General features: G+C 32.9%; 3 protein-coding genes and 2 long non-coding RNA genes across 8 annotated transcripts; 4 read left to right on the top strand and 1 right to left on the bottom strand.

Moving 5' to 3' along the window:
• The first annotated feature begins 1718 nt into the window (after positions 1–1718).
• Positions 1719–6336, top strand: LOC149387020 (WAT1-related protein At1g25270-like). The gene is made up of 7 exons (XM_089623812.1): positions 1719–1954; positions 2413–2475; positions 3655–3774; positions 4180–4438; positions 4986–5144; positions 5216–5367; positions 5885–6336. Exons 1-7 carry the CDS (start codon positions 1764–1766, stop codon positions 6132–6134), a joined length of 1194 nt encoding a protein of 397 aa, XP_089479938.1. The 5' UTR covers positions 1719–1763; the 3' UTR covers positions 6135–6336.
• A 715-nt stretch (positions 6337–7051) lies between these two features.
• LOC149387021 (uncharacterized) lies at positions 7052–8323 on the top strand. Its single transcript, XR_016300581.1, has 3 exons — positions 7052–7359; positions 7633–7683; positions 8000–8323. It is a non-coding gene; the product is annotated as an uncharacterized LOC149387021 (long non-coding RNA).
• A 4639-nt stretch (positions 8324–12962) lies between these two features.
• Positions 12963–15677, top strand: LOC149387022 (protein BYPASS1-LIKE-like). Of its 2 annotated transcripts, none has more exons than XM_089624198.1 (3): positions 12963–13169; positions 13300–14200; positions 14429–15677. In XM_089624198.1, exons 2-3 carry the CDS (start codon positions 13549–13551, stop codon positions 15022–15024), a joined length of 1248 nt encoding a protein of 415 aa, XP_089480324.1. In that variant the 5' UTR covers positions 12963–13169; positions 13300–13548; the 3' UTR covers positions 15025–15677. The 2 variants fall into 2 exon arrangements, with proteins under 2 accessions (XP_089480324.1, XP_089480325.1); XM_089624199.1 differs by having other exon boundaries at positions 13598–14200.
• Positions 15678–16879: 1202 nt separating this feature from the next.
• On the bottom strand, positions 16880–20253 carry LOC149387023 (bZIP transcription factor 12-like). 3 transcript variants are annotated; one of them, XM_089624740.1, is made up of 4 exons: positions 19558–20247; positions 17860–17919; positions 17613–17642; positions 16880–17135 (listed from the first exon to the last, which is right to left on the bottom strand). In XM_089624740.1, exons 1-4 carry the CDS (start codon positions 20080–20082, stop codon positions 16959–16961), a joined length of 792 nt encoding a protein of 263 aa, XP_089480866.1. In that variant the 5' UTR covers positions 20083–20247; the 3' UTR covers positions 16880–16958. The 3 variants fall into 3 exon arrangements, with proteins under 3 accessions (XP_089480866.1, XP_089480865.1, XP_089480867.1); XM_089624739.1 differs by having other exon boundaries at positions 17848–17919; positions 19558–20245; XM_089624741.1 differs by lacking the exon at positions 16880–17135 and having other exon boundaries at positions 17623–17716; positions 17848–17919; positions 19558–20253.
• A 4023-nt stretch (positions 20254–24276) lies between these two features.
• On the top strand, positions 24277–24871 carry LOC149387024 (uncharacterized). The gene is made up of 2 exons (XR_016300931.1): positions 24277–24527; positions 24781–24871. It is a non-coding gene; the product is annotated as an uncharacterized LOC149387024 (long non-coding RNA).
• The last annotated feature ends 323 nt before the right edge of the window (positions 24872–25194 follow it).

Here is a 25194-nt window from a genome sequence, read left to right on the forward strand (position 1 = left end):
GGTTGAACTTTGCGAACAACCCACTTTACTAATATTGTGCGGCTTATTGAAAGAAAAAAATGTGATTATTTTTAGCTATTGTAAACGACTAAAAAAAAATATGTGTCATGTATACAGGGCGGCCGAACTCGCATAAACGACTAAAAAAAATATTATGGTATCATTTATACGAGTGTTAAACAAATTAATATTTTAGGGTCTTTTGATAATAATAATAATAATTTAAATATAAAATAAATATTTTAATATTTTGAATATATATAATATACATTTAAAATTTTGAGGCTTAGCCCAATCAAAAGCCTTGTTTGCCTATGATCAGAACCGGATCCGATGATATAAATTATATAATATTACTATCAAAACTTAGTGTATAAAAGCTTATATAATATTACTATCAAAACTTAGTGTATCAAAGCTTAATTATATATATGGCCGTAGCTGTTACTTTTGCCCCAAGTATATATATATATATATATATATATATATATATATATATATATATATATACACAGTGGCGGAGCCAGGATTTCAATTAAGGGGGGGCAAATTTGAGAAATATTTTTGAGGAGGGGCATTATTGAAAAAAAACTTACAAATTTGGGTCAAAAACATAATTATTAGTAAAATTTAGAGGTAAAATTATAAAAAAATATAAAAATTTGGGTCTAAAAAATAATTTTCAAAAATTGAGGGGGGGCATTGGCCCACCCTGGCCCCCACCTGGCTCCGCCTTTGTATATATATATATATATATCAAAACATTCCCAATACCACTACATTAAAACCCAAAACTATTTTTACACTCAAAGAAGACATTTGAAGTCATATATAAATCATTTTGAAATATACATTTAAAGACATTAATAAAACGACTTACCATAAAAAAGTATATTTACAAAGTCGTTCTAAGAAAATTTTTAATTGTCTTCTAAAATTATTCTTTAAACATCTTAAAAACATATACTAATTTAAATATTTATGTGGAAGTTTCAAAGTCATTTTTTTAGTGTCTTTAAAAGTTTATTGAAGTCATTTTCCAAACGAATTGTAAAATCAATTTTGAAATTTAGACTATCGAAGTCGTGCAATTTGTGAAACGTCTTAAATTTCATATCTTCAAATATCATATACGTAGTAGTGTACCAATAGTTTCATGATCATATGTGCAGTTAAGAACGGTTACGATTCACACGTAAAAAATAAAAAATAAAAAAACACTTAATTAGCAATGTATTATATATGATTATATTCTACTCTTCTCATTCACATAATATTATTGAAATTGAACCTAATTACTTAACATGATAAGTCCAAGCCATATAGCTCAAACAGGACTGTTGCAAAAAAAAAAAAAAAAAAAAAAAAAAAAATCTAATCCGGCCCTATATCTCTGAATTTAAAAAGCCACTATGTTTAGGGATATGTTAAGTGGAAAAATAAATGGATTTGATAAATCTTGTAATAAGGTGATGATGAGTCACTGATTTAACTGACAATTAATTTTTGGATGGATACTTAAAAATTAATATGGACACTTAAACTATTTATGAAATCATGCAATACGTCCTTTTGCACTTTTTTGTTTCTTGCTCTAGTTATCTTCATTTGTTTTACCTCGTCATTCACAGTATAAATACCTCTCTCATAATGCAAACACTTAGAAACAAAATAATAATCTCTCTCTCTCTCTCTCTCTCTCTCTCTCTCTCTCTCTCTTTCTCTCTCTCTCTCTCTCTCTCTCTCTCTCTCTCTCTCTCTCAATGACGATGCTGAGTTGTTTGAATGAGCTGAAACCAGCTCTGGCAATGGGGATTATTCAGTTTGCTTACGCCGGAGTAAATGTTCTTTACAAAATCGCCGCCAACGATGGAATGAAAATGAGAGTTATCGTCGCTTATCGCTTGATTTTTGCCACTGCTTTCATTCTTCCTCTTGCTTTCTTTGTTGAAAGGTATCATATGAATGATCGATGTATATATATCTCTATATATCTCTATATTATGCATAAAGTTCAATATATACCAGCTGCTATTCTCAAATTTCATTACTTTTTCCAGTCGTATAATACAGACGGCATAGTTATATAGTTGATATTTTTAGATACACATATTAATTATTTCTATAGTGTTTTAATATAATTTTCGAAAGCTGATGAGCTGAAATGTGCACGTCATTTAGTATGTGATGTAGATTGTTTGGATATATGCATAATCTGATCTAATGTTCTACATGTTTTATTTAAATATATTTTAAATTCATATATGTACAATATATATAGTAACGTAATTAAAGACCTGCAAATAATTAATGACAGATGTAAATATTAAACGAGACATGCACTGGTCAAGCAATAATCACTTTAATTATATCTCTAACTAATTCATATTTTTTTTTTATATTTTTTGGCAGGAAACGAAGGCCAAAATTAACTTGGATCATTCTTTTTCAGGGATTCTTTTGTGGCCTATTTGGGTATGGTATTATCTACCTCTCATACTAGGAATATGTTCGTAATGATCTCATGTTCTTTGTTCTTCATGTATAATCCATACAAATGAAAAGTTTCAGAAAGGACAGCCTAAATAAATTTAGAAAGTGCATGCAGTTTATTTATGTCAACACAATTTCGCGTAATCAAGCATATAGTATAAATACTGTACACACATGTCACACATATTTTATTCCTTCTAACGATAATATAAGAGCCGATACTTTATCAAGAATATCATATGACTTGAAATAAAGTACTCTACCCCCACCCCACGAATTTATATATGTATACAGTATATGTATCTCATTTTTTTTTCTCTAGCTAGAAACTTAGTAACGTCATAAGTACAATACTAGTTTAATACTTTATATAATAATAAATAAAAAACCATCTAAAATAAGTTTTTGTTGTAATATCGCGGCTGTGTTTATTCACTGCTCATTTTATACTTTCTTAAGAAATTTTGAATTTATTTACTAAGCATTTCTTATAATTTAAATCTTTTTTAATTTATATATTCATCCGAGGAACCTTTTTATATATTAAAAAAAAAAGATTTAAGAGTGTAATTGCGAAATGTACATGTTGAGTTATATAGTTACTTGTCAGCTAGGTGAGGGCTAGGGGTACATATACCTCCTCAACTTTTTAAATATTTAATATTCTGTATACTTATTTTGCTATATAGTCCAAATTTACATTATTTTCTTCAAGCATGCCCCCTCAAAAAAATTAAATTATATTTTATACCTTAATATCTTTTGTTTGTATTGTATGTCCCTCCTAAAAATAGCCACTGCATGCATATGGTGTTAGAATATGTAGAGGAAGTTCCATCGTATCTATATGAGAGATTAACTATATCTATTATATAAAATAAAATAAAAAATAGTTATAATAAACACAGGTAGCCACTGCATGCATATGGTGTTAGAATATGTAGAGGAAATTCCATCGTCTATATGAGAGATTAACTATATCTATTATATAAAATAAAATAAAAAATAGTTATAATAAACACAGGTAGCCACTGCATGCATTTGGTGTTAGAATATGTAGAGGAAGTTCCATCGTCTATATGAGAGATTAACTATATCTATTATATAAAATAAAATAAAAAATAGTTATAATAAACACAGTGAATTGTAATGACTGTGTAGGGGTTCTCTATCACAATATCTATATCTGGGAAGTTTGACTTTGACTGATTCGGCGTCGTTCGCTGCAGCCATGACCAACCTCATTCCGGCTATCACCTACATTTTGGCTCTTTCCATCGGGTAACTAACTAATAATAAATAATTCTTTATGTTCATAATTAATTTATTCGAGTATTCACTAATATAAAATAATATTATTTTTATGCAATGCAAAGCCTAGATTTTATAGAGACATGAAACCGCCGTGTAAGAAATAACGTATATATGCTTAGTGAATTTTGAGTGAAAACGGCAGTTTTCTATTTTCTGACAGTTGTTTATATATTAGATAATAGTTTTGGTTTTTTATTTCAAATATTACCTTGTGTTTTTATCCGGGCTTTAATTTCGTCTATTTATTTCTATTCCTAGATTGTAGTGTTGGATTATTAAAGCTTTATGAATACCTTGTATACTTTATTCTTTATTTATTTTTTTAAGAAATAAAAATAATTAAACACTAGTTATTTTCTCATTCTTGATCAGGATGGAGAAACCGAACTTAAGAGACATAAGAGGGAAGGCTAAGCTGGTGGGATCACTGCTGGGAATAGGCGGAGCAGCAATTCTAACTATGTACAAAGGCGTTGACATCAACGTTTGGTCAACGCACTTTGACCTTTTGAATCATCATCATCACAATTTGGCCCCATCACCGCAAGAAGACCACTCTAAAAATCATGCATTGGGATGTGTTTTAGGCGTGGCATGTTGTATATCTCTCTCACTGTGGCTCATCCTTCAGGTGATCATAAATCATAATTCAATACAATAATTTATTCTCTTTTAGATAGAGAGTCCGTATAAATGTTAAAGTAAACACATATATCTAGATGTTATACAATACAAATAATTATTTATTTATTATTAGTAAATTAATATCATATATATCGAAATCCAACGTTTATAACAACATGGTCAAATAATATTAATATTTATAAGTAAAGTAAGCAAACAAGCACTATTATTTAAACTCATGAATTAAAAATCAAATTAGGCTCTTATACCTGCTATTAAAAAAAATTAAAACATATATTAAAAAAAATCCAAAACATATAACATAAAATTAATTCCTTATATGACTACCGTCACATCTAATAGATAAAATAAAAAATAAAATAAAACTCATTGTTCATAAAAACTCACTATTTAATCAGAACACGTAAAAACTTGAGCACATATTGCCGCAGATGAGGTGTTGACCTAATAATACAGATGGAGTTACAGTATTTTATTATTTTATCTATATATATATATTTTGTGATTACTAATATATAGTAAATGAAAAACAGGCAAAAATGAGCAAGAGATATCCATGTCACTACTCAGGCACGGCTCTAATGTCGGCAATGGCGTCCATTCAGATTATGGTTTTAGCGCTTTTCACTGAGAAAGATTGGAAACAATGGAAGCTGGGTTGGGACATCAGACTTCTCACCGTAGCCTACTCGGTACGGTATATATGTAATAATACTCAATTGGATCATTTATTCGGAATAATATAATAATTGGTGATATATAGGGAACTGTGGCATCTGGGCTGGTAGTTGTGGGAATCGCATGGTGCGTCCACAAGAGAGGACCGGTGTTCGCGTCCGCATTCAGTCCTCTCATGTTGGTTCTCGTTGCCATCGCTGGCTCTCTTTTTCTCCATGAAGACTTGCACCTTGGAAGGTACGTACATTATACGCCATATAGAAAATAAAAAAATGGTAATTTAGCAAAATATTCAACTTAGATGTTGAGAATTATTAAATAATTAAGGTTTGGTAAATATGAGGTAAATAAATCATTTTATATATTTACAAACGTAAATATTAAGTAAATAGCCACGTCATCATTTATGATTATTTAACTAATATTTACTAAATATTGGTTATTTAGCAATATCAAACGTTTAAATAGGTTATTTTTCTAATTTTTTTAATAAAAAATTAAGAAAGAACTAAAATTATATTTAAGAGGAGCTTAAAATTTATAAAAATAAATTCTAGAGAAATTCAAGAGCCAAAAATTACTAATTTTGTGGTAAGAATTAATAGTAAAAAAAAAAATGGACAAAAAAGGAAAAAAAATATTTTTAATGATAAAAAAACTAAGCTAAAATTTGTAATAATAATATTATATTATATGTGCGCGTATATTGAAATATTCATCTTGGTTAATATTTATAATCTCTATTATATTTCAGTGTACTCGCAGCCGTGTTAATTGTGGCCGGTTTGTATCTTATTCTATGGGGAAAAGCCAAAGAAATTATGATGAAACCCGACGAGAAAACTGTAGTTATTAGCACTGATCAACTTTTATCGGAGAAACCACCGGTCGATATATCAGTTCATATCGTCGAGGCAGATTCAGGTGACGACAAAACCGTTATTAATACTCAGGACGAAGGATTGACCGGGCTTCGCAAATCAGATGTTGAGAAGGGGTTTTAATCAGGGTGCAAAAAATAAATGAAAGATTAATCTATTTATTTAGAAAATAAAAAAGAAGTATTATAATTAATTTGAGTAATTGTGAATGATCTTCTACTCCAGAAAGACGTCGCGTCAGACTATTTTGATCTATATATATGCTGTGGACGTTTGTGCATAGCATGAACTTTATTGTATATACATATATGCTCCTGAAGTGAGCCATTTGCGTTGTATTCTGATTTAAGATTAAATGTTATATGAGAAAAGTGCAGATTGGTCTCTGAGAAAATTGCATATCATGTCTCGCATAATCAAGAATCCTACTATGCTTAAATTGAGATATGCTTGCTCTTGGGTACCTATTAAACGGGTAGATAAGTAAATTTTTTTTACTGTGAGTCGTGCATGATGTAATATATATATATATATATATCGTAGTAAAATCGATACAATTTACTCCTCTTTTTAATGTCACATAGTTAATGAGTAGACTAATTAAATACAAATACAATACAAGACAAGAGAGTTAAAGTCAAAGGTCAATATTGAACGCGGTTCAAAACTTCAAACGATTTATATGTAATTCACTAGATTCCAACATAGAATGGATCTCTTATTCTTATATTATTTTATATTTTTAAAATACATCTATCGCTTAAAATAATGCTAGATATGTGAATTCAAACATAAATGAATGATTTTATAGTTAAATAAGTAATAAAATTTGATTTTAAGTTTAAAGAATAATCCTTTTTTACTTTGAAATATTTATCAGTGAAGTTTAGTGTCGTATTCCAAATTGACGTCTCTATTGTATTCTATTATAATATTATACTTTAAATTGGTCAAAACGGTCAGCTGGGATCTGCACATGATCTGTTACGAGTCACTACCAATTAATAAATTATAAATATACAGAATGGCATTTTCGTAGTACAGTGAAAAACCACGGGTATTATTCAATGAATATATCCTAGCAGATTTCCTCCTATAAATACAAGAGAAAACTAATGGATAATAAGATAAGAGACAGAGAAGAGATCAGGTAGAGAGAAATAGTTTCAACTTCAGAGCCCAAAATATATACAGATCAGATCGATATATACATATATAATGATGAAGAAAACAGCAATTTTTGGGGTCATGATTCTGATATTGACGCTTTCATTTACACATGAAGTCGTTGCTGGCCCAGAAGACTGTTATGATGCTTGCTCTACTGCCTGTGTTCAACCCAGCAAACGTGTGTACTTTTTTTTTTTACTGTTATTCTAAGTAATTTTTTTTTTTTTTTATGGTAGATCTGAATTATTTTTGTATTTATTATGAACTTTTATTTTTTACAACATAAACTGGTTTAGCAGAAGAAAAAAAAAATCCGTTTTAAGAATAAGGCATACTTAGCACTAAATTCGTTCAAACCCATCGATTATTTTTTAATTTTGTTTTTAATCATGAATGCAAAAAAAAAAAAAAAAGTTGATTAAAATGTGTGTTTCTCTTCTGGAATGATCAGCGAGGGAAATGGCGCGGTGTGATAGGAAGTGCTCCATTAAATGCGGTCCAGGTAATATTCCCATTATTATTATTATTATTTCATTGCAAATAAATTTTCAATTTAGATTAATTTGACTAATGTTTCATCTTTTGTAAGTAAATTCGTACTTTTAGGATACTTTTTTTTAATTGATTGATGATTAATATTAGATATTTTATTAGTAGTGCTTGTGGCATAAAAACCCACTGATACACTTGCATTCTTTCAGATATTAGTGATACTATCAAATAGTTTTTTTGTTTTATTGTTATTAATTGATGATCTATGAAATTGTCAAAGCTTTAAATTATTGTGACAACTGACACGTGTCTGTTGTTTTGTGAAGATGCTGTAGTGAATAAGCGTGTCGATGAAGTCATAAAGACTTAAGGGAAAGCAAACAAGTGGGTGTGCCAGTTTTATTAGAGTGCTGTAATAATAATTAACTTGTTCCTTGTTCGTAGACAATATAATGGACAAGTTTTGTATTTTTATTATCAAATAAATAGGACACAACTTTTATTAAAAAAAATATAAAAAAAGGACACAACTGTTGTACTTGCGACTCAGCTGTGTGTTACAAACAATATTTAAGTGTGGTAATAGTGTGGTTATTTGCTTTGGAATATAATCATATTGACAAAGATATGTGATTTGCTTAATAGTGTGATTCTTTGCTTAATTTACTATACATACCAAAAAATACGCTGATAAATTGCTGTCATTGATTGATAAGAAGTAAATACATATGTTACCGTGTAAATATATGTTTCTGATCTATTTGCAATTAGTTGTGATCAAATGTTATACGAGAATAAAAAAAATATGCAGTTTTCTATGAGAAGTTGGATATCCTTATCTCTTATAATCATGAATCCTACTATGTATATGCTTAAAATTAGATATGCTTACTCGATGGAGGTACATATATGATATAATTGTAAACTATTGAACGGATAGAGAAGGCATTTTTTTAATTTTTTTTTTAATTTTGGGTAATGACTATCACTATGTCATATTTTTACTGTATGATCGTGCATGATGTAATATACATATTGTAGTAAAATACCCCGAAAATATTGGTAACACGTTATAAAACCAAATTTTGGTTTCGGTTAACCGATCCAATTTCAAACATTATAGTGGATATTGGTTTTCAATTTTAGCAAAATGGATTTCGGATATTTAACCGATTTTTTAATCTAAAAATAAATAAAATAAAGACCCTCGCTCTTTGTATACACGAGTATACATGAGGACTACTACCAGGCACGAAGCCACATGGAGGTGAGAGGGGGCTATAGCCCCCTCAATTTTTTTTTTTGCATTTTTTGCCCATTTTTATTTTATTTTACTCTCAAAATTTACAAATCAACCCCCCCTGAATTTTTTCTTGCAAATTAGCTCCCCCTAACCTAGATTTCTGGCTTTGTCTCGATGCTTGCTCTACTGCCTGTGTTCAACCCAGCAAACGTGTGTACTCTTCTTCTTCTTCTTCTTTTTTTATCTTTTTTTTTTTTTACAATTAATCTAAGTAATACATTTACAGTAGTAGTTCTGAATTATATTTGTATTTATTATGAAATTTTATTTTTAACAACATAAACTCTTCCGCCACTTCTGAAAATTTTACTACAATGTGTGTTTCTCTTTCGAATTACCATAATCCTATTATATAAGGTGCATAATTAAATAGTCAATTAGAATTAACTGGATGTACAAATAAGGTTTTTCTAATGAAATAATCAAAATCTGTAAACATCATTTTCCAAAAATGTTTTTTTTACCACTAGCTTTGAGAAAGTGTTCAATTACTTATATAAATTTACTATAGCTTTAAATAGACAATGTCAATTTTTTGTCAAAAAAAATCTGATAATATAAATTTAGCTATTTCATTAACAATTTAGTAATTAATTAATTTTAAATAATTATTTTGTATTTTTTCCCTTATTTCATTGCGAATTTATTTTCTTTTCGATTTAGATTCATTTGACTAATGTTTCGTCCTTTTAAGTTAACAGTCGTACTTTGAGATTACTCATACAGTATGAGTCATACTCGTACCCTTTTTTTAAAAACAATAAAAATGGATGATGGATGGATGGATGATTGGGGCCGTTTGGTTTAGTTTTCTAAACTCATTTTCTGTTTTTAAATTCTGTTTTCTGATTCTAATTTTTAAATTTAAAAAACAGATTTAGAATTACGTTTCAGAATATTTTAAATGTTGTTTGGTTATGTTTTTCATTCAATTGTATAGAGATAAAATAGAAAACAATTTTTCATTGTTTTCTGTTTTCTAAACAAATTTCAAAGAAAACAGAAACATGATTCTAAATCTGTTTTCTGAATTTATAACCAAAGAAAACTGTTTTCTAGAATTTAGAATCAGAAAACAGAAAACAGAGATAGAAAACATAATCAAACGGGGCCTAAGATTAAATATCAAAGTAGTGCTTGTAGCATAAAAACAATATTGTTTTGATATATAAAATTAATTACTTAGTCCACATTATTGTTTATGAAGTCATTAAGACTTAATGAAAAGCAAGCAAGTGGGTGTTCCAGTTTTATATTAGAGTGCAATAAATAATTAACTTGTTCCTTCCTTGTGCCAGTTCTATTCTATGGTATGTATGTCAGCTGGGTGTTACAATGTTTAAATTAAATGTGATAATAGTGTGGTTATTTCCTTTATATATGTATGGGCAAAAGCCGCAAAACCACATTTTCTATTTCTATATTATTAAAATGAGTGTCGCATGTGATTACTTATACCGTACTTTATCTCAAATGTATTTTGTTTGTAAAGTTTTTAAGGTTTTTTGTTTAGATTTTAAAATCATTCTAGTGGCTTGAGTAATTTATTTTTATTTTTATTTTATGCAAATAGATGTCTGATATTTTTTTGGGCTACATAAAAATGGATGTTTGTTTAATATATAATGTAAAATGAAGACATCAGGTCTTCCAATGTCTGGGCTTGTGCATATTTTTTTTTTATACTATTTTTTTCATTCATACATTAATCTCATATATTTGATTACATTGAACATATATTTAAGCTTATATTACAAAAAATCATGTAAAGATCAAATAATAGAGTAATGTTTTGCACAAATAAGAGGATATGAATATGGATTTTTGAAGATTAAAATTCAAAACAATAGACTAATTATCGAGAATTTCAAAACTCATTTCATATTTTGGAGGATTTAATACATTATATTATATTATGTTTAAAATAAATCAAAAGTAAATTTAAACACAATTGACATAAATTATATATAAATAAAATAGTAAAAAAAAAAGTTAGAACAAATCTCCGATAAAAACATAAGCGAAAGGGAGAATCACTGTATACATTGATTAAGACGATATTTTTGAAGTTAGAGTTAAAAATCCAATATTAAATGTAATTATCCATCGTAAGAGAGAGGTAAAAGAAGAATAAAAAAAAAAGGGCAGTTAAAATTTTGTCAAATATCCATTCCTTCTTACTATATACAGTACTTTATATCTCAATGTATTTTGTATGTAAAGTTTTTAATTTCTTTTTGGGCCATTGTTATTGGGTTTTGCCACCTAATTGCTCTCACAGCTCATGCATGGCAACCTCTCAACGACGACCTTTTCTTCAAAACTTCCCAACAAATTTCGAGTTGGCAAGTGGAAAAAATCAATCTTTATGTTCTATAAGAGCGTCATAAATTTGGACCTAATTAAAATATCTGCTAAAATTAGCTAATTGTGGTGTGAAACAAAAATAAAATGCTTTAGCCATGCCATTTGACATCTTTCTTAAGACCCAACCCAAGTCCCAATATATATTGCGACCACAATAACGACCCCTCTTAAATATTCCAGCCATATGGTTACATAAATATATTTATAGGAATAGGACCCATAACGTGACCAACACTACCCCATATGATTCATCTAGGAAAATAAATTAATTGCAATTTTGAGCCCCTTCTTTATATATTTATTATTTCTAACCTCTTAGGATAGTAATTGGACAAAGAGCTTTAGGGGCCGTTTGATTTAGGGGCCGTTTGGTTTAGTTTTCTAAACTCGTTTTCTGTTTTTAAATTCTGTTTTCTGATTCTAATTTTAAATTTAAAAAACAGATTTAGAATTACGTTTCAGAATATTTTAAATATTGTTTGGTTATGTTTTCCATTCAATTGTATAGAGATAAAACAGAAAACAACTTTTCATTGTTTTCTGTTTTCTAAACAAATTTCAAAGAAAACAGAAACATGATTCTAAATCTGTTTTTTGAATTTATAACCAAACAGTTTTTCTAAAACTGTTTTCTAGAATTTAGAATCAGAAAACAGAAAACAAAAATAGAAAAGTTAACCAAACAGGGGCTTAGTTTTCTAAACTCGTTTTCTGTTTTTAAATTCTGTTTTCTGATTCTAATTTTTAAATTTAAAAAACAGATTTAGAATTATGTTTCAGAATATTTTAAATGTTGTTTGGTTATGTTTTTCATTCAATTGTATAGAGATAAAATAGAAAACAATTTTTCATTGTTTTCTGTTTTCTAAACAAATTTCAAAGAAAACAGAAACATGATTCTAAATCTGTTTTCTGAATTTATAACCAAACAGTTTTTCTAAAACAGTTTTCTAGAATTTAGAATCAGAAAACAGAAAACAGGAGTAGAAAACATAACCAAACGGGGCCAGTATTCGGTTTCCATGGTAAGAATAAATAAATTTACCATTGCCACTATTAATCTAGGTTGATTAGTTATGACAAAGACCGATACATAAAGAGCACAATCACGTCAATAAAAGGCACAAAAATGATAAAGTTACGAATGTGAACTACACAAGACCATAAAGTTATATATTGTAAATTTTCTACAATATTTTCTGGCTTTTTTAGAGTGTATAGTTTATAGTATCTCTCTATAGCTTTTAGAACTTTTTTAGAATTGTAAAAAGACAATTTTATAACATTAATGTACCTCGGTATAATTTCCAACTTTCCATATCACAACTTCTATTATTTTTTAGGAATATCATTCAAACAATTTAATCAACACATATAAATTGTATTGTTACATGACATCACGTAGTGAATTTCATATATATAAAGGTGGGTAGGTGTGTAAAACGGTAAAAGATAATATTTGTAGTTAAATAATGAAAAAGGTAGGTGATTTTTTTTTTTCCTCTAGCTAAATAAAGCAAACGCAAGGACCAAGGAGAAATTATATTAAAGCTAAAGGGTTCGCTTGAGAATTAAAATTTTATTTTTATAATTGAGTTTTGAACCCGCAATCTCGGGTCCAAAATTTAGGGGTCTTCGAAGCCAAAGGGTTTGAAGATCCATTGTTTCCCTTTTCCTTATTCGTTCTTTTTGCACACAGACAAACATACATATATACATATACATACGTACACATATATACACACAAGCATATATACCTGTATGTCTTAGTTTTTCTTTTGAACCGCCATTTTTTACGACAAGCTCAATCACAGACAACGCACCAAGTAAGCCGATTTCTTCGCTCATTTCGCGTTTTTTTTATTCGGAATTAGGATTTCGTGAATCGTGATCTGGTTAATGCGTAGCATCATCATCAGTTGATTAAAGTTTTTTTTTTCTTCTTTCTTATTATAGCCGATCTCGGTGAAACCCTATTATTCAACAGTTTCGAACACTTGGAAATATCGAATCGATTATTGAGAATTAGGGTTGTGGATTTTGAAGAATACGTCTGAATAGCGAACGAGCTCTTTTCCGATTGCCTTTTTATATGGTCACTTTGTTTTTGCATCCCAAATGTTGTTGAATTGAGTAAATAGTAAAAAAAAAAAAAAAAAGAAGAAGAAAAAGAAAAAAAAAAAAAGGTTTTTTTTCTCCGTGACAATGCCTTCAACGGAGAATTCAGGTTCTTCATCGCCGTTGGCCTCAATAGGACGCTCAATCTGGAGCTTTAGGAGAGATCAGGTTCACTCAATGGAATCAAACATCAACCAAGACCCGAGCGCACTCGAATCGGAGCTCGAGTCGTTCCAGCAGAGGCTCGCGGAGCAGTTTCAGGACCTCTCTGCGGTAGGGAACGACGAGCTGCTCTCGATCCCGTGGGTCTCGAAGCTCCTCGACTTGTTCCTCGGCTCGCTCGAGGACTTCCGGCTCGTCCTCCTCAGGAACCGGGCCGAGATCTCGAAGCCGCCGCTGGACCGCCTCGTCGACGAGTTCTTCGAGAAGAGCGTGAAAGCCCTCGACATCTGCAACGCCGCCAGGGACGGAATCGAAAAGGTCCGACAATGGCAGAGGCACCTCGATATCGCCCTCTCGGCTCTGGGCCCGCCAGGCGGCCGCTCCGTCGGCGAGGCCCAAATCCGCCGGGCCCGCAAAGCCCTCCTCGACCTCGCTCTAGCCATGCTCGACGACCGCGATAATTCCTCCTCCGGCGGGGCGTTTTCCCACCGGAACCGCTCGTTCGGCCGCCACAACCCCAAAAAGCACCACCACCAACTCCAACACCAGACTGGGTCCGGTTCCGGTTCGGGCTCAGGTAAATTTATTTACACTTTAACCCGTCAATTTATTTTAACCGGTCATTTCATGGTTAAGCATGGTTAACCAATCGCCAAGAAAATAAAATATCGAAACTTGGTTAACCGTTATAAAAAACACGGTTAGCTGGTTAAATCTTGAACCGTTTTAAACGGTTAATGGTTAACCGTTAACTGTTCAATATTGTTAAAGGTTTAAACTTTTAACCATTTTTTCCCACCTTTAGGCTCAGGGCATGCGAGGTCGCTCTCGTGGAGCGTCTCTCACTCTTGGTCGGCGGCGAAGCAGCTTCAGTCGATCTCGGGAAACCTCGTGCCGCCGCGGGGGAACGAGATCGCGGCCACGAACGGGCTCGCTTCGCCGGTTTTCGCGATGAGCTTCGTCCTCGCTTTCGCGATGTGGGCCGTGGTGGCGGCGATCCCGTGCCAGCAGGACCGCGGCGGGCTGGCGGTCCACCTGACGGCGCCGAAAGGGTTCCCGTGGGGCCCGCCTCTGGGGTCGGTGCTGACGAGGATCGTGGAGGAGTCGAAGAGGCGCGGCGAGCACAAGAACGCCTCGTCCAACGGGCTTCTGAGGGAGATCTACCAGCTCGAGAGGTGCGCTCGGCAAGCCACGGACCTCGTTGACTCGGTTCAGTTCCCTCTGGCCGATGATCAAGTCGCTGAGATCGATCGGACGGTGGACGAGGTCCGGGCGGTCTACGAGGCCTTCCACGCCGGATTGGACCCGCTGGAGCGACAGGTCAGGGAGGTCTTCCGGAAGATCATGGCGTGTCGGACCGAAGGCCTCGATATCTTGAATCGAGGGAATGCTCTCGAGTGAGACTGGGGTTTCTTTCGTTTTTTTTTTGTGGAGTGGGTTTCGAGATTCGACAAAAATCGCTGGTGAGTTCTTGAGCTTCAAGTGTACAAAAATTTGGCGAATGTGTATTTTCTTACCTGTTATTTTCCTTTTTTATGTTAAGATGATGCCCTTTTGAGAGACTGGTTTTTCATCCAACCATGAACATGTTTGATAAGATTTCCTTGTACGTATTATATCTATTAATGTTATACTCATCATCTCTGTAAAGAATATAGTGTTTCGTCTGAATCTTTGCTTAGAGGGTGCTCTCTGATTCACTGTAGCAAAAAAAAAATCGATTTTAATTTTATTATATCTGTGGGAATTCGTTTACAGGTGAAACTGATTTTGGTTGGTTTAGTAGCTTGATAAAGTTTTCAATGTTCATATCATATGGGTTTTCTCTTTAGTGTCATCTTATCTGCTTTCCCTTGTTTGAGACTTGGGAGTATGTATTTAGTTGAATATTTTATTTGTTTAACATACTTATTACTGGTTGAACAATACTGCAAAACATGTTTCTTCTGTTACCATGTCTGTAATGATTTGTTGTCTTTAACTGTAAGCTGTTTTTTTTTTTTTTTTTTTTATGTATTAAAAAAGGTCATCTCTAAAGGCAATATTCTTCTTTTGCCAAGACTGCATTAACTTTTAACGTATTTATGTCGTTACAAAATGATATTTTTAATGCAGCAATGTGCTCTAATCTGACAAACTCACAATAATTTTATGTAAAATCTACAAACGAATATTATTTGTGAGGTACGAAAGATATATTGGCGCTGGATTTTGGGGATCTCTTATTTTTGTGGCCAGACAATAGAATTGATACTACGATATCATGTGCTGGAAAATGCTCTGTCTGTCCAACATTATTGAGTCGACACCCAACACCTTCTCATGCTTAAGGGGTCGTGTTTTAGGTGTTAACATTGAGTTGAAGAGAAATAAATATAATTTTTTTTAAAAATAATATCAGTTTACATCAATAAGACGCAAAGAAAAACATAAATAAAAATAAAATAAATAAAATAATAGGGTCAACCCCTAACAAAGTAATTTCGGGAATAGTAATCTGGTGTAAATTTAGTATAATATAAACTTTGAAATCAGTTTTGCAAGTGTTAGAATAAAGAACTAACACTTTCTTCAATATTCTTTTAAAAAATATGGATTTCAATAATTGTGTAATTTCGTCTCAACTATCTTAGAAGGAAACAATATTTCTAATGATAAAAAAAAATGTCCATTTCTTTATGTTTTTCAACAATATATAATATGATAAAAATGGTATCAATTGCCTTTTTTAAATTTGGAAATGATTTTTTATGAGCTTTTCATGTTTTATTACTATGACCCACATGCATCTATACATACGTGGTTATATTCAATTAAAAACAACAATTATACATGTGATATACATTAAACATTGATAAACTTTTAGCTGCTCAAATGAATAGAGCCATCCAATAATCACAATGGCACTTAATTTCGAATTGACCAACGTGGACATGCTAACAAGGAAATGTGAACAAATTCACAAATCCATGAAGACCAATTTAGCGAAATGGCAAGTAAAGCATGTATATATACTTTTTTTTTATTATTATTAGACAGCAACAACAGTGATAACAATAACACCATCCCAAACCCAAACCCAAACCCAAACCCAAACCCATCAAGATACGCGAGGCTGGTTATTTCTAAGAACAAATTACTCTAAAAATGACAATTTCTGGTTAGATCGATCACCAAGCAAGGCTTTTCTGGAAAACCACATGCCGTACATTTCTCTTTACAAAGCTAAATTCTTTATCTCATCTACTCAAGCTAATTATTTCACCAATCATGTATCCCCTTTTTTTTTCTTGATTCTCAAACCAATTAAATTTGTACGATTGTAACAGTCTCATCTACCACTCCATAGACGAAATTCTCCGGAGAACTACTCGCGTACCATTCTTTCCGGTCTCTGGGGCAAGGCTCTCCGTCATTTTCTCTTCTTTCACTTTCACTTTCGTTTCAAAGTTGAATTTTTCAGTTATTTTCTTTTCCTTGCTTTCAGCCACTGGAATGCGAGTTTTCATGAGCTGCAGTTGGAAAGAACAAAAAAAAAATATTAGAAATCAGATATTAAAAAAAAAAAGAAAAAAAAAGCAACAGAACTATGTATGGTTTTGAATCTTTGATTGCTATATAACAAAAAAAAATTATGGCTCTTCCAAAATAAGCTCCCAGAATTCTAATCAAAGAATATGCGGACCTATGGTTTTGAATCTTTGATTGCTATATAACAAAGAATTTTATGGCTCTTCCAAAATCAGCTCCCAGAGTTATAATCAAAGAATATCCGGACACTAATAACGCAAAAACAGTGATGCGCAATTCTAAACAAAACCAGCAAATCAAAGCATAACATTAACACAAAGATTGCGAGTGAAACTCTCGAGCTCTCTACCAAGTAATTTAACTATCTATGAACTGATAAAAGTAATAGTTGACGTAAAAGTAGTTTCTAATATTCTGTCCAAGCACATTTGAACGAGAAAATGTTTTTGTTAACGTACCTGTTGATATCTCTCTAGCTTTCGGGCAGCCTGCATCCGAAAATTCAATTTATAAATCTCTTTCATACTAGATTGTGATTTTTTAACTATACGAGGTGAACGAGCTACAAGTAAAGAGACATTATAGTCTAATTAGACACTGGCTATATTGCACGCTAAAAAAAACTTTTGTGACCCAAATAATTTTAGGAATGGAACATTTTGGAATTCAGCTCGTGAGCTGAAATGTCCATACCTCTTCTCTTACCAATCTCGCATTCTCTTCTTCCAGATTGGCTACTAGAGCTTCTAGCTCAACTGTGTAAGCCTGCAAAGTTTTTGAAAAGCAAAACCCGTAAGAATACTATATACTATAATCACGTGATAAACCAAAGAGATCAAGCTTTTAAATTTGTCATAACCCAGCATTTGGGTTTAAAACAGAAAGCTCGAGGGAGAAATATGCAATTTTATTTGTTAGCATATTCGTTTTTGCGAGCTCTTAACAACTCCATAATCGTCCGTTAAGAAGCAGAGAATTACGAAAAGTACACCACAAGAACGTAAACTTTCGGGTATATAATCAGTAAAGATCTTAAGACATCTAACGTAAACTACAATAAACCGTCAAACTGTATTTTGAAAATGAAACTATCCTTCAGGTATTAAGAGAGAAATCATTTCTACATTTGAAAAAGGCAGAGATCATTATCTCTGCCTTAACAAAGAGATCAAGCTTTTAAATTTGTCATAACCCAGCATTTGGGTTTAAAACAGAAAGCTCGAGGGAGAAATATGCAATTTTATTTGTTAGCATATTCGTTTTTGCGAGCTCTTAACAACTCCATAATCGTCCGTTAAGAAGCAGAGAATTACGAAAAGTACACCACAAGAACGTAAACTTTCGGGTATATAATCAGTAAAGATCTTAAGACATCTAACGTAAACTACAATAAACCGTCAAACTGTATTTTGAAAATGAAACTATCCTTCAGGTATTAAGAGAGAAATCATTTCTACATTTGAAAAAGGCAGAGATCATTTTCTACCCCCTAATGTATCCCTCTCCAATTGTGTGAATGCTAAAGAGGTTATAGTGACAACCTTTGCAGCTTAGGCCAACAGTTATTTCCCAAAACAGTGGCAAAAGAGAGAGAGACTAATCTCTTTCCAATTTCATCCCCTCGAGAATTAACCAAGTGTTCATTTAGTGCATAAAGGGAAAACTAAAATGAACATGCACGTTAAATTGAACTCGAGTAAAAATAATCCCGGAAGAAAAACAGGGCGCCCTCGGTTGGAGGGGAGAGTAAACGAGCAACACGTCAAAAGAACCAAAACTTCTTATCTGCGAGTTTTGTTTTATCGAAAATTAACCATATTTTGTCTGTCAAATTAGTAAAACATGATGAAACTTCACATTTCTAGATTCTCCACTTCCCTCAAATCACTAATTTTCCTTAGATGACCCAACAAAGCTACCAGATTCAACTCTATTTCCCTGGTAACCAATGATAATTGAACACAAACCACAAAGTAAACACGAAATGAGCGAGGTTTTTTCTCCGTTAAAGTTTCTGATCAACCTATCACAATCGACCTAATAAAGCTGTCAAGGACATTCACTTCTCTCAAAACACTAATTTTCCTTAGATGATTTAATGAAGCTACCAAATATAACTGTATATCCCTGGTAACCGATGATAATTGAGCTTGAACTATACAAACACAAAACGAGCCAAACTTTCCTGCTTCAAGTTTTTGAACAACCAATCACAATCGATCTAAACTAAATAACCTAATATCACGAAATAGCTGAATCACAAATGAAATTGTTGAAAGAAAGACCCATCTACAAAAATCTATTTGAAAGTCATAACAATGATACAGATTCGGAATCGAGTTTCCATTGATAAATAAAAAAAACAACTGAAAACAAGCTTCCACTAAATCTCAGAAAACAAACCTGTTTGCGCTCTCTAGACCTCGCGGCGGATTCTCGATTCTTGATCATCCTCCTCTGCTTCTGCTGAGTCGCCTTGTCCTGCGGCTCCTCCACCGCTCTCCTCTTCCCCCTCCCCGTCGCCGCCGCACCCCCGCCGTAAATAACCGCCGGATATCCCGCCGGAAACTGCTCAAACCCTACCGCTCCGACTCCGATGTCCTCTTCCCTCACCGCGCCGCTCTTCGTGAGAAAATCCTCCAGAGTCATCGCGCCGCCGCCTCCGTCCGCCGCAGATGGCTCGACGTCGCCGGCGACGATCCTCTTCCAGACCTCATCGACTGATCCGGAAGGCTGCGGCTGATGATCGGAGTAGATGTCCTTGAGGATGTCGTCCATAGAAGAAGAAGCTTCGTCTTCGCCGGAGTTTCGGCGGCTGTGGTGGTTGTTGTGTCCTTGAGTGTGGAGATCGGCGATGAAGGTGGAGAGTGAACATATAGAGGACTGTCGAGGCAGTTCCGAATTCGTCGTCGTCGACGCGGACGCCATTGCCGATTCTCTAGGTCTCGAAAACACTTTAAATTTTTTAGTTTTAATTTTTTTTTTTTTATGTTTTGAAAATATCTATTTCGATATTAGATATTCATGAATTATTATAGCAATAATCATGATGTGCTGTTGTATCTTTATCTTATATTCGTATGAGCCGTAGGAGAACAAAACATTATAAAAGTAATCAACTCTAAAATATTAGTTCAAGTTTAATTTTTTTTTTTTTTTTTGGTCCAAAAGAAACGTTAATTACACCGCGCACATTGCTACCTTGGGGGATATACCTTTGGCCCAAACCGACAATTGCTCGTTCATGAATTCAATTTAAAAAAAAAATGAATTACATATTAACGAGCAAATCATTGCAAATTACAATCCATCACAAGCAAAAAAACAACTATCCACAATAGACTTTGGGAAGATCTTCAGGAACTCGTCCAGCTCGTGTCCATGGTCATCTTGACCCAACCAGAGTCTAATGGGTCCTCTGTCTCGACTCCTATTCGAAACAAAGTAGCACCGGATAAAGGCTCGAGTCATCTCATCTTCCTTCCGCACTGTGCGAAGGACACACGGGTGTTGACCTCTGTAGAACACATCATGAGCTCGCCAAACAAGTTTCAACGGGAACGTCATAAAGATCAAGACCCTACTCAGGTTCATCTCCAAATGAGTCCCTACTCATGTTCATCCCCAAACAGACTCATCATCATACTCTTACCTTGCATCCATTCCAACAAATATAAAATCTCAGCACTGTCTCTCACACACAGAGATTTAGACTGATTCTCCACCTAGACGCAAACCAGCACGCCTAAGTGAAGTCACGATCACTACATATGTGTTTTGAGCTCTCAAAGAAGAGACCCAATACAACTTGGAGAAATTGCCTCCAAGTACTATCATTTTATAAGTTTTTTCTCATTTCCCACCAAAAGTATAATTTGGCCAAATATACTAGTAAATATTGGAGAGAGACTATTTTGTAACTATTATCACCCTCAACCACAATTTTTCTTACAATCTCGCACCAACTCCTTTAATGATTATTTAATATTGACATTAAATAGAGAAATGACGTGAGCTGGGCATTTAACTCTGAACATTTTCTCTCTCTCTCTCTCTCTCTCTCTCTCTCTCTCTCTCTCTCTCCTGTAAATCCAGTCTTCTTCACCCAAACTCTGAAACCCACGCCCGAGCTCCACGCACAAGGTCCGACGCCACATCCTCGCCCGAGCTAAAGCTCAAGGTTCTTTGTTTTTGGCTTTTCAAAAATTTTCATGGTTTAGAAAGTTATCTATCATTTTTATAGGTTGTTTAAAGGTTCGGTTTGGTCTGGGTATGTTTAAAGGTTTTTGAACGAAGTTAGTTATTTGTTGACTTTAGATGTCATCAATTGTTGACAACTATTGTCAACTAACAGATAACTATTTACTCACAGATGTCAACAATTTATAACAATTATTTACGTAGTTCTCAACAGTTACCCTTGCATGTTTCATGTCCGCCCAGTTCTGCGACGCCGTCTAGTTCGCGAACACGTCATCAAGTCCCTTCGCGTCCACGGTTAGAGCTAGGGTTTGGACTCGTGATCCCGGCGATTCGATCAAAAATCCGATCGGAATCACAGAGCTTCGCCAATTCTCACTGTAGAAAGGACTTCCTGAGGCCGGATTTAGCGGGAGAGAAGTTTCAGCGGAGATTTGAGGGAAGATATGGAAGATGGAATGGAAGGTGGACATTGTCTTGATTGTGTTGGCGGAGGATTTTTTTTTTTGCTTTATTGTTTGGATTAAGGTTCGACAGAGGATTGACATTTGGGATGTCATTGGTGGAGCTCCGAGGAGGAGTGGATGAAGTAGATTTTGAAGAAGCTGGAGATTTGGGTGCGTGGTTTCATAGAGAAAGTGGGGGTGGGAATGATTGAGAGAAGAAAATGAGGGAAATAGGAAAAAAGTTATATGAAATATTAATAGCATTTTCTCTCTACTACGAGATCGTGTTAAACTTTATAGCCGCTTTGGTAGCTTGAGTTTTACTCACTAGTTGGCGCCTTGGGCCGCTTCAGCCCAGTTTGAGCCCATAGTTTATAACACCGAGCCCAATTAGAAAACGTGTCAGACCAGTATTAATACCAAAACTTAGATTAAAACAACCCAAAACCCTTTTTTCATCTGATAACCCAAACACCGAAGTTTCTCTCTCATAACAGTCAGAAGCTTGCTCGCTTGAGGGACAATAAAGTATGAAGTCTTTGACTGTCCGAGACTTACTATTTATAGTTTGGGTGTTTAATGCAATATGTGTCTTGGGAAATACTATCGTAACTTGTAATCGCTTCTTCTTAGTTTTGACAAGAATTCACAGTTAAAGCGTTTTATCTTGGCATTATTCTTTGCTGGAATTTGACCAGGCTAATCGTACTATAATAATATCGATCCATCCAGTAAAACCAATTAGTTATGTGGGTAATGTCCCTCCTCTGCTTCATCGTTTAATGGTTATTACAAATTCCTTATATCTCAAGACCTGGCTCAGTAGTGGGAAAAATTAGCATTACCTGAGTGCTCTGTTCCTATCTCAAAACCATTACCTGAGTTTGATCAGAAATACCATTAGATAATTGACAATTGTGATATTAGGCTTTTGTTTTAATTGGAGTGAGTGGTAGAAAAATGTACAATTTACATTATGTATATGTTAGTATATATTCATTTTGAGATTTTAAAGGGAAAATTTGATAAATTCATATATACTTGAAAATCATTCATGAATAAGTTGTAAAAGAATAAATAACTCTTGGCTGACTAATATTTAAACAAATGATTGGAATATTCGTGTATATATATATATATATATAATATAAAAATTATAGAAGAATTTATTGCAACTAACTAATCTCTAAATCTCTATTCAGATATTTGCCTAACTTTTGATTTTATTGGTCACGAACGTGATTGAAGGATTAGTTTATCACAACCTTCACTTAGTTCTGATGAATTACGATTCATTTCTGATTATTATATCATCATCACCGTGTTTTTCAATTCATCAATTTTTTTTATTTTGTTAATAAGATCATATATCTTTTTGCTTATATTTTTAAATAAATTTATTTTTTATTGGTTCATTTCAAATCATTTTGTCATGGATTTTTGCATATTCAGCTTCCGATTCTCACAGTTTCTTTATAAAAAGTTCAATTTTTTTTGGTAAATTAAATATATCAGAATAGTAAATTAATTAACCATTCGAAGAGTTTTTTTTAATTTTTTTTTCTTCTATTTGATATAATTGATGATTGCATTTAAAAAAAATTGTGCATGTTCATTTTATTACAAATGATGTTTCTCTCTATAATGAAATAATGTGATATTGGTTAACTACTTTTTTCAATAAACGATACCTGAGTTAGTATTTTAAAAGAGATAAGTGGAATGGGCTACTTAACTACATTCCCATTTTATCAAGATCAAAATATATTTATTTATAAGTATTTGAGGTTGTTCTTTTTAGAGATCTTGATATTAAATATAAACAATACGTGATATTTAGTATAGCCTATTTGTAATTCACCACCATTTTCAAATTGAGGTCGTGGGTTCAATCTTATTGGTAGCAAAGCTACTCTTAAAAAAAATTAACAATATATGTGAGTAATTTTTTTTTTACTTTTTATATGTATAAATATAAGGCATGACGGGTAATCAACAAATAAATTAGCAAGGTTAGGACTATTCGAGTATGATTACTGGTGCTCATGAATGGATTTACTGCAGATAACCGGAAATTATTACCGCAGACATATCTTTCTAAGTTTTAATCCTGGTCAAATTAAAAAAAAAAAAAAAAATTGAATTCAAACGTTTTTCCAAAAAAAAAAAAGTTTAGCCCATATTTACCGTAATAAAAAATCAATACTTCAAATAGATTGAATTATAATTATACAAAGTCTATGTATGTTTGCAATTATATATAGCATCAATGTTTTCCTTTAGTTGAAAGCGTGGTTGAAAAGAAAACAAAAACATAATAATATTAAAAAAAAAATTAACTATATACTATGAATAAGAATGTATTATTATTTTAATTTGCAACAAACAACCGAACCGACCTAATAACATTTCGGACTTTCGTTCTATATAAGCTATTTATATCTCATTCTTTCTCTCTCTATCTTATTACCTTTCTCTCTCTCTAAACGCGCAAAGCAAAGACACGATGGCTAAGGCACGAGAAGCACCTTTATCATGCAATACCAAACGAAAGGCGAGCGAGTTGGGCGATTTCTCCGACTCGGAGATCGACGCGGCCGAGCAACTCATCCAACTCAGCGGCGACTCGAACCCACGCCGAGAAGAGGACACAGTCAGCGACTGCGACGCCACGTCATCGCACGCCGTGGATCGGACCGGTCCGGTGATCGCCGGAAGGAACAAGAGGTTCAAGTCTTTGTCTGAAATCTATAGCTTGACCAAGCCATATCATCTTCCTTATTTCTTGTCTAACTCATAGGCTATATATAAATAAGATTAAGAATAAAAAATAATTATCTTTTTTAGGTTTTTCTTTCTTGCGTAGCGGGATTCTCAATGTGTAAATATCGTAATTTGGATATATTATGATCTTATGTGTGTGTGTATATGTGATCGGACATCGGAGAGACTGACCAAACTATTTGTAATGATTATGCAGTCATATATATTTTGGGAGAAAAAGCAGTGAAATTAATCTTTCTGCTTTCTTTTTTCTGAATATTTTGGCTGTGTTTTTTTTGTAGTTAGTACTTCTTGATCTTTAACTTATGTTATCATAAGTTTGGCGACTGAGGATATATAATATATGAAGTTAAAGTCAGATGAGAGATTTTATTATTTCATTATCCAATTTCGACGATTATTGTGAGAGGATTGGGTTATTTTTCAGAAGTTTATTTTAGAGGGAAACAAGTATTTCAAGGTGATCTAATTTAAGATTAAATGGTAAGCTAAAATGGGTTAGTATTTAGTTTTGGTTTCAAGCTATTTGCTATGCTGTGATGATAAACTCATTGGGTGAATTGGAACCCACTAGAAGGAGATATTAATCGGGAAATTATAGGAGCTGGAA

This window comes from Urtica dioica, chromosome 8 (genome assembly GCF_054948205.1).
Source record: "Urtica dioica subsp. dioica isolate 48M chromosome 8, U.dioica_male_clone48M_v1_H2, whole genome shotgun sequence".
In the NCBI taxonomy this organism is placed as follows: Eukaryota; Viridiplantae; Streptophyta; class Magnoliopsida; order Rosales; family Urticaceae; genus Urtica; species Urtica dioica.